Source organism: Saccopteryx leptura, chromosome 9, assembly GCF_036850995.1.
Source record: "Saccopteryx leptura isolate mSacLep1 chromosome 9, mSacLep1_pri_phased_curated, whole genome shotgun sequence".
Taxonomy (NCBI): Eukaryota; Metazoa; Chordata; class Mammalia; order Chiroptera; family Emballonuridae; genus Saccopteryx; species Saccopteryx leptura.
This window is the reverse complement of record NC_089511.1, coordinates 68643901-68653981: the sequence shown is the minus strand read 5'-3', so window position 1 is coordinate 68653981 and position 10081 is coordinate 68643901. Positions and strand designations below refer to the sequence as shown.

The following is a 10081-nucleotide window of genomic DNA, read 5'->3' as shown; positions in this document are numbered from 1 at the left end:
AAGTATTTTTTTCCAAGGTGATAATTTATGGTGGCATTTAAAGGGTTAAGGCAGTTACAATTTTGTATATCTCACCATTCACCTCCTTCTCTAAGTCCTAAGTCACAGTGAGCTGAAACATGGTTCCCTGTACCCCAGGGGTCCCCAAACTATGGCCTTCGGGCCGGCTGCCTGTGGCCCCCTGAGGCCATTTATCTGGCCCCCGCCGCACTTCCGGAAGGGGCACCTCTTTCATTGGTGGTCAGTGAGAGGAGCATAGTTCCCATTGAAATACTGGTCAGTTTGTTGATTTAAATTTACTTGTTCTTTATTTTAAATATTATATTTGTTCCTGTTTTTTTTTTTTTTTTTTTTTTTTTACTTTAAAATAAGATATGTGCAGTGTGCATAGGGATTTGTTCATAGTTTTTTTTATAGTCCGGCCCTCCAATAGTCTGAGGGATAGTGAACTGGCCCCCTGTGTAAAAAGTTTGGGGACCCCTGTTGTACCCACTTCCAGCCAGACTCACTCCTGACTGAGTCTGCAGGGAGCCAGCCCAGGAGCAGGGGCACAGCAAATACACTGCTATTGTCATACAGTTCTTCTCACTCCAATTTAATTTTAATTTAATTTTTTATATTTTAAATAAATACAAATTTTACTTGTATTTCTTTTAAATGATTTTATTTGTTTGCATGTTTTGTTGGCCTCCCTCCATCAGTATGTAAGCTCCCTAGGAACCCAGGCTTGTTTACCATACGTTTCCTACATCCATGCTGGGCACAGCCTAGGTCCTTAATATTTCTTGAATGAATACGTTATCTGGTGAATGAAAATTTGCTTTCCTAGTGTATATCCTTCTACTCAAACAATTTAAAAAATTCTGAAATATTCTAAACATTCAGAAAACCACCCACTACTCATATCTAATGAATCCTAGGATTTGTAAAAATTGACAGGCTTTGTTTTTCCAGAAGAGGAATGGTTCATCAGCATCATTTACATAAATTTAAACTACAAATCCCAGGCAGCACTGCAACAGTTAGGTACGTGTTCTATTTTTTTTTCTCTGTAAACAGCCAATGAAATGTAGTTTACGCAGATCTTGGATGACATCTGCTGTATGGACTGTGTTTAGCCTTAAATCTAGTTAGTACAGTTTGGAATGTGCTGCTGTCAACCATATTTAAAAAGGCTTTTCCTGCTACTCTGCAGCTCTTTGTGCCTCTTGATTCAGGGACAAGAAGAGCTGATTTAGTGATCTAAATGGACGCAATACTGAATTACAGGTTGGAAGATACTGAAGACTACTACATGATACTGGGATGTGATGAACTGTCTTCGGTAAGACAGTGGATAATGCTATGGTTTTTCACATCACTATTTCAAGTTTTATTTAAGATTTTAACTTTGAAATTTTACTTACATTGCCAAAAAACCTAATCTTGTGTTATTTTAAAGTACTTTTGGCTTAGAAAGTTAAGGATTTAAATGTATGTTGGGTCTTTACTTGAATAGTAGCCTCTTGCAATTTTATGAACACTTCTGATTGAATATGTATATTCTGGCACATGGCCATAGGCTCTATTTTAAATATATTTAAAAAGACATTTGAAATTTTATTATAATTGCCGTTGGCCATGTTTCATAGCATAAATAAGCTAGAGCTTTTTATGGTAATTTACATTATAATTGAAATGTCATTTTTCTATAATTAGTGATTTTAAAATGTTTCATTAAAGTATGTAATATTATGTGAGCAGCTAAATTATACAAACCAAGAAGCATCTTTTTTTGTTAATACTTCAAATTGTGTGAGAGAAATTATTTCTTAAAAGGATAGCTTCTAACACTAAATGTAAAAATTCTGTAGTTGTTCACTTATTTAAAAAAAAATGTTTTCAAGGTCCCCATAGACAATTTTAAAGGTTGTAGAAGTTTCTTAAATTATGGAAACACATTGATAATTATGCCTGCTAAGGGTAACACTATTAACATATGCTGTATTAATCTTCAGGGGTTTCCCCATGCATAGTTTTGAAGACATGTTTAGGGGGATATTATATGTACTTGTTGATTCCTGCTTTTTACCCACTAACATTTTAACAAAGATTTCTCCATGCCATGAAACATTCTTCATACATATTTTAATGGTTGTATATTTCATTTTATTATTGCACTATAATTTATTATTCTCTTATTATTAACTATTTTATTTATTTCCCATTTTCAATATTTTCAATACTGATGCTATAAATATGAAAATATAGTTAAATATTATTTAATATATTCAAATTATTTTCTATTTTATAAGTATATTTAAAATATTTTTATTACTAAAATAAAGCTATTAAAATATTTTAAAGCAAAATATTTTTCTATTTATCTTTGTTTCATCTGGCTGGAGTTTAATAATGAGATGTACTTTTGAGAAAAGAATGTGATATTGGACACAAAGGAGTAAAATCTCTTTTGTCATCACCCTGAGGAGTTTATCTTAGATACCTTGTAGTTACACATGCACACATACACCAGGTTATAATGCTCTTTTAGGTGCATAATTTTTCTTTAGGATAATATCTTTCTCTTGTTTATTTTGTTGGTTATTTTGTTGATAGCAACTGAGAAGTGTTATTACCATTTTTGGCATATGTGTTTTTACACCATGGATTCTACCATTGCCAAATAATTTTGAAGGAACTATTTAAAATCAAAGGAACAGCCCTGGCCGGTTGGCTCAGTGGTAGAGCGTCGGCCTGGCATGCAGAAGTCCTGGGTTTGATTCCCGGCCAGGGCACACAGGAGAAGTGCCCATCTGCTTCTTCACCCCTCCCCCTCTCCTTCCTCTCTGTCTCTCTCTTCCCCTCCCGCAGCCAAGGCTCCATTGGAGCAAAGATGGCCCGGGAGCTGGGGATGGCTCCTTGGCCTCCGCCCCAGGCGCTAGAGTGGCTCTGGTCGCAACAGAGCAACGCCCTGGAGGGGCAGAGCATCGCCCCCTGGTGGGCAGAGCGTTGCCCCCTGGTGGGCGTGCTGGGTGGATCCCGGTCGGGCGCATGCGGGACTCTGTCTGACTGTCTCTCCCGTTTCCAGCTTCAGAAAAATACAAAAAAAAAAAAAAAAAACAAAAAAAAAACAACCCCCCAAAAAATCAAAGGAACATAATTGAACTTAATAAGTTTCCCAATCTGAATTAAAAAAATATTGCCATGCTAGGTTACAAAGTAAAGGTTGTTATATCCCCAACCTTTACTAATTCATCAATTTCATCAATTTTTCTACTAATGCCCTTTTTCTCTTCCAACATCTAAAACAAAGATCTTTTTCTTACATTTGGTTACCCCATTTCCTTAGCTTCCTCTAAGATGACAATTTCTTATACCTTCCTTGTCTTTCATGACTTGGACACTTTGAAGAGTAAAGTCAGTAGAATATTGTATCCCTTAATTTTGTTTTGTCTGATGTCACGATTAGATTGAGGTTCTTTGTTTTTAGAAAGAACACTGCAGAGTGGCATATAGTGCCTTCCTCACCGTGTCATACCAAGGGTGCATGATATTGGTATTTCTTATTGACCTTGATCACTTGGTTAAGGTGGTGTCTGTCAGTCTTTATAACTGGAGGGCTACTATTTTCCCTTTTGTAATTGACATGTATCTTGGTGAAGATTCTTTCTCCTCAAACTTTCATCCACTGATTTTAGCATCCTTTGGCAAATCTTGCCTATAACCATTATTACTTGAAATTCTTCTGTAAAGAAAAGCTGTACGTTTTCTTTACAGAAGAAAAAGTGTAGTGTTCTTCCACATTTAGTTATTCATTCAACAATTTTTGTCACTGTGGATTAATCAATATCAAATTTTATATATTATAACCCAGTACTACCATGATATATATTTTGTGGCTTTTTAAAGCTTATGCTTTAAATAATTATCATTTGATTACAATAATGTAGGATGATCTCTCATGGAATTTATTTCAGAGATATGGCTAATATCTGGCGTTTTGTGTGGAAAATTCAGTTTCAATCTAATTGAATTGAAATGATGGGTACTAATCCACCCATTTATTAAAATGAGTTTTCTCTTTTCTGCAATATATAAATTTTGTCACTAGAATCAGTTCATTCTTTTTTTTTTAAATTGATTTTAGAGAGAGAGAGGGGAAGGGACACAGAGAGACAGACAGACTGACAGACAAGACAGAAAATCGATTTGTTGTTCTGCTTATTTATGCATTCATTGGTTCCTTCTTGTGTGTGGCTTGACTGGGGATCAAATTTGTAGTGTTGGCATATCAGGACAATGCTCTAACTAACTAAGCAACCCAGCCAGGGCAATGAGTTCATTCTTTTAATGAATAAATCAAGGGTCCCCAAACTTTTTACACAGGGGGTCAGTTCACTGTCCCTCAGACTTTTGGAGGGCCGGACATTAAAAAAAAACTATGAACAAATCCCTATGTACACTACATATATCTTATTTTAAAGTAAAAAACCAAAACAGGAACAAATACAATATTTAAAATAAAGAACAAGTAAATTTAAATCAATAAACTGACCAGTATTTCAATGGGAACTATGCTCCTCTCACTGACCACCAATGAAAGAGATGCCCTTTCCGAAAGTGCGGCGGGGGCCAGATAAATGGCCTCAGGGGGCCGCATGTGGCCCGTGGGCCGTAGTTTGGGGACCCCTGCAATAAATCAAAACGTTCAGAAGTCTCCTATTATGCTACAGTCATGTTATTTGAAGAACACCTGTCAGTCTGTAATCAAGTATTTATTCAACACTTGGCATCAGTGGCATCAGACCAGTGCTAGAAGCAAAGCAGGTGGGGAACAAAACAAAACAAAAAGGTGAGATGTTGTTTGAGTGTGTAAGGAACTTGGCATCCAGTTGTGGAGCTAATACACAAGAAATAATTTGAGAACAGATGAAAAAAGATAAATACTGTGCTACGTGGTACTGTCTATAAGTGCAACAAGAATTAAAGAAAGAATATCTGAAAAGACTTCAGGGAAGAGATGGGGCTTGAAATTATCTTATGCCATCAAAATTTAGATGCATGGAAGGAGAGACAGAGGGCATTTGTGTGGCCAGGGAAAGCTAGACAAGATATCTCTGAGTGGGAATCAGATTAGTTCTTATTGCATACTATTGTATTTCCTGGAACAGATCAAAATATTGTGCTAATAGAATATGGAAAAGATAAGTTTAAATATTTTTAAATTTAATTAAAAAATTAATATATATTTAATAAGGAGATATGGAATATAAAGGGAGCACAAAGAAAAATGTTAACCTAGATGCTTAATATTTGGGTAGATGACATGTGCTATATCTATGTATTATATAGATAAGTACATGCATATACGTGCATACATTTATATGTGTCTTTTTATATGTATTTGAAATCAGACTGCCTAAACTCAAATTCTGGCTTCTTACTAGCTGTGTGAATTGGGAAAATTATTTAACTTCTCTATGTCTGATTTCTCAATCTGCAAAGTGAGAATAATAATAGTACCTGCCCCATAAAGTTGTGGAAATTAAATGAGACACTGTATGTAAAAGCTTAGAGCAATGCTTGGCGCATAGTAAGTCTCAATAAATCTTAGCTATTATTATTATTATTATTATATATGTATATGTGAACACATACATATATATATTATATCATTTGTTTTGAGGTGAAACATGGATTTATAGATTTATACTGCACAAAATGTGTTGTAGCTTACTTTTTCTCATAAAAATATATAAATTTTCTCAGCTTGTAAAAAGTTATCTACTACAAGATGATTTTTTTAGCAAGAAAGAGAAAGATATGAGAAGCACTTTGGTTGTTCATTGATTGCTTCTCATAAGTGCCCTGAATGGGGGGTTCCAGCCAAGCCAATGACCCCTTGCTTAAGCCAGCAACCTTGGGCTTCAAGCCAATGACCTTGGGCTTCAAGCCAGAGACTGTGGGATCATGTTGATGATCTTAGACTCAAGCTGGAGCCCTCAGGTTTTCAAATTTGGGACCTCAGCATCCCAGGTTAATGCTCTATCCACTGCACCACCACTGGTCAGTTAAGTATGAACCTTCTTATAATAAATTCTTTTCCCACCTTTGATTGCCTCCTTCGACAATATCCTTGAATTAGAATTGTTGGATGAAAGAGTATGAAAAAATATATATATCGCAATTGTTTTCCATGGAATTTGTACCAGGAGAACATGAAAATGTTCAATTCTTTACACCTTCCATAACACTGGTCATTATAATTCCTTGGATGTTTTGATTTATTTGATTATAAATAAAGTTAAACATTTTTGTATGATTACTGGCCAATAGGATAGGCAGTTTTCCAGACCACTGAACACTGAATCAGTAAGTCAGGCTTTGGTGGACTTTGACATGGAGGGTGTCACTTGCCCATGGGTTGCACTTGGTACTAGACACATGGGATGGGGATGCCAAGAGATTAATAGAGTATGTCCAAGGCAAATTAACCCACTTTATCGGTTCAGCCAGAACCAGCCCTTCATAAAAAATTTATGATAAACTTTGTGACAGTAAAACTATGAAAAATAATGAAAGATATATATGAACTATTCTTAATTTTTTTAAAATATGAAATTGGCAAATACAGAAAATATAAGGAAGAAATGAACAACCACACATATTAGCACTATTGAGAATTAACCATTTTGACACATTTTCTTCCATGGGCTAATACCAGAATGTTTCCTAATGAGATAAGAATAAAAAAATAAAATAACAGTAAAACCCCAAATTTCTACCTTTGATAACTAGGTATGCTTTAATCTATTTATGTATTAAATTCCCGCAATATATATATATGTCAAAAATGTGTCTTGAAAGCTGTAACTTGTTATCTTGGAGGAAGATGGGTAAAGGAGCTTTTACTTTTTATTATGTATTGATAGAAATGTTTTTAAAGTGAGAGTGTGAGTATTCATACATTTAATTTAATTTTGTTTTGAGAGAGGCGGGATGGTGGGTGGGGGGGAGAGAAAGGCAGGAACAGTGAGCTGCTCCTCTATGTGCCTTGACTGAGAAATGGAACTGGCAACCTCTGTGCCCTGGAACGACACTCCAGACAACTGAACTGTCCAGCCAGGGCTTAATTTTTATTGAGTTTTAGAGAGGCAGAGAAAGGAAGGGAGAAAGGGGAAGAGGAAAGGGAGCATTCATTTGCTGTTCCACTCAGTCTTGCATTTATTAATTGCTTCCTGTGTGTGCCCTGACCCGGGATCAAACCCTCAAACTTGTTGTTTTTGGACAACGCTCTTAACCAACTGAGCTAACCGGTCAGGGTTGTGAGTATTCATAAGTTAGTTACTAATGATAAAATGCTTACTATTAGGATCTTTAGAATATTTAATATTTTATTTAAAAAAAAGATTTTACTTATTAATTTTACAAAGAGATGAAGGGAGGGGGGTTAGAAGTAACAACTCATCATTGCTTCACTTTAGTTGTTTGTTGCCTACCGTATGTGCCTTGACCAGGCAAGCCCAAGGTTTCGAACTGGCGACCTTAGCGTTCCAGGTCGATGCTCTATCCACCGCACCACCACAGGCCAAGCAAGAATATTTAATATTTTAAAATTGGAAAAGAAGTGGCCCTGGTTGGTTGGCTCAGTGGTAGAGCACCAGCCTGGCGTGTGGAAGTCTCAGGTTCAATTCCCAATCCGGGCACACAGGAGAAGTGTCCATCTGCTTCTCCACCCCTCCCCCCTTCTCTCTCACTCTGTCTCCCCCTACTCTCCTCCCACAGTCATAGCTCAAATGGTTTGAGCAATTTGGCCCCCGTCACTGAGGATGGCTCCATGGCTTCACCTCAGGTGATGAAATAGCTCTGTTCTGAGTAGCAGAGCAGCGGCCCCAGATGGACAGAGCATTGCCCCCTAGTGGGCTTGCCAGGTGCATTGGAGAGTCTCTTTGTCTCTCTGTCTCCCTCCCTACCTTTCACTTAATTAAAAAAGAAAGGAAAAGAAGTTCTTCTCTATTTTCTTTGTTATACAAGCAGGTTATGGTGATTGATGGTTACAGAAAGCACCCAGGAAGAGGAAAAATTTTGTAAAAAATTTTACAAAAAAATTACATATTTGTGTAATGCAAAGGTGAGGAAACCTAGGCACTTAAATTAAAGCCTATCTCTTCCTATTTTTCCAAGGGATTCTCAGTAGATGCTTAACAAGGAAAAGAATAAAGTTATTAGGGCTTTATACATGTACATGTCTAATACAGTCTGATTATAAAAGTGAAGAAATATTTTATGAGAATTGATTAAGAATGACATGGAACTGATAAACATGTTTCTCCTCCCATGAATCTTATGACAATATTGAGCTGAGCTGCTTGAGAGTTTATTTCTCAAATAGGAGGTAATTTGCTTTCATTAATTAGTTAATAATAAATAAAAACTTAAAAATAGGTCCCAGAGCCTGAAGAATTCAGCCATATAAAACAGTGGGAAAGATGATCGAATATGAAATCCAACTGCTTAGTTAACAAACAAACTTAATAACTTTTTTAGTAACTAGATAAATGACTTCAGACAAGTGACTTAATCACTGACTTTTTTTTTTTTAAGTAAGAAGAGGGGAGATAGACACCTGCATGCTTCCCAACCAGGATCCACCTGGCAGCCCCTCTCTGGGGCTGGTGCTTGAATCAACCAAGCTATCCTCAGCACCCTGGCTGATGCTTGAAGCCACTGGCTTTGAGAAAGGAAGAGAGAGAGGGGAGGAGAAGCAGATAGTTGCTTCTCATGTGTGCCCTGACTAGGAATCAAACCTAGGACACCCATATGCTAATGCTCTATCCACTGAGCCAAATGGTCAGGACCAACCACTGACATTTAATAATAGCTACTATTATTGAGGTCTTACTATAAGCAGGCTTTATGTATAGTGCTCTACTTATATTATTTGTGTAATGCAAAGATGAGGAAACCTAGACACTTAGAAGTTATATAACTTGCCTAAAGTCTCAGGGCAGAACTGGGGTTTAAAATGGAGCAGATTTCCAAGCCACATAAACACTGTTGTCTCTCCTGCTGCTGACATCGCAAATATGATTAATAAAGCTAAGTCCTGAATATTCCTGATAATAAAGATTAAATGGATGAGTGAAATCAAATTAAATCAAATCAAATCACAGATAGCCTTCAAACATAATTCCAGTTTGGGCTAAAGTTTGTTCTCCTAGTCAAATCTCTAACCAAAATGTTAGTTGGTAGCAAAATGATCAGGTTTGAATTATATCCTTTTTTTAAAAATTGTGAAATTCTTAAAAAAAAAATTGAAAAGGGCCAAAAGACAGGAAGAAGGAAATTTATAATGGATAATTTATAAACTGGACAATCAAATAATGAATGATGGCTAGAATTTTTTTTTCTTCTAAATTAATTGTGTTAATTGATTATAGAGAGAGGAAAGAAAGAGAAAGGTGGTGGTGGAGGAGTGGGAAGCATCAATTCATAGTTGCCTTGACTAGGCAAGCCTGGGGTTTCAAACCAGTGACCCCAGCATTCCAGAACAAAGCTCTACCCCAGTGGTTCTCAAAGTGCGCCAGGGTGCACTGGTGTGCCCTAGAAGTTTTCCAGGTGCGCCCTATGGTATTCCAGAGAAATATGTGCCAGCTGGAGACCAAAAAACCAACAGCGTTTTTGGTGTTCAGATTTTTGGGGGACAGAGGTGTGGGGAATTGGCTGTAAACTGACAGTATGCCCAAACCCCCCACCTCACTTGCCTGATTAGGTTGCAAAAGGCTGTTAAGCTGTGGTGCTGGTTTGTTTACACTACCCAACATGTTCCCTGGAAAGACTGGAGGCAAGTTTCTTCTATCCTTTGTTTGGTGTCAAGTTAAGATGATATGTATGGTGGGGGTTTTCTGCACTCAACACAAGAGTAAAAAGAGAGGAATTCTTCAATGTATTGAGGAAATGAGAGTTTGCCTTTCAAATATATGCCCAAACATTGAAGAAATCGCTAGGACACATCAGGCTCATGTTTCTCATAAACACAAGAATGAAAAAACTTAACACATTTGTGCCGGGACCTGCCGAATATAATAAATCTTACTAA

General features: G+C 36.8%; 1 protein-coding gene across 2 annotated transcripts in view; it reads left to right on the top strand.

Annotated features, from left to right (window-relative positions):
• The first annotated feature begins 1118 nt into the window (after positions 1 to 1118).
• DNAJC12 (DnaJ heat shock protein family (Hsp40) member C12) overlaps positions 1119 to 10081 on the top strand; it is a 51949-nt gene continuing 42986 nt past the window's right edge. The window contains exon 1 of one of the 2 annotated variants that reach the window (XM_066349275.1): positions 1119 to 1324. In XM_066349275.1, coding sequence (XP_066205372.1) covers positions 1247 to 1324 — 78 coding nt within the window. In that variant the 5' untranslated portion in view covers positions 1119 to 1246. The remainder of the gene's footprint in view (positions 1325 to 10081) is intronic. The other variant, XM_066349276.1, reaches the window with a different exon arrangement.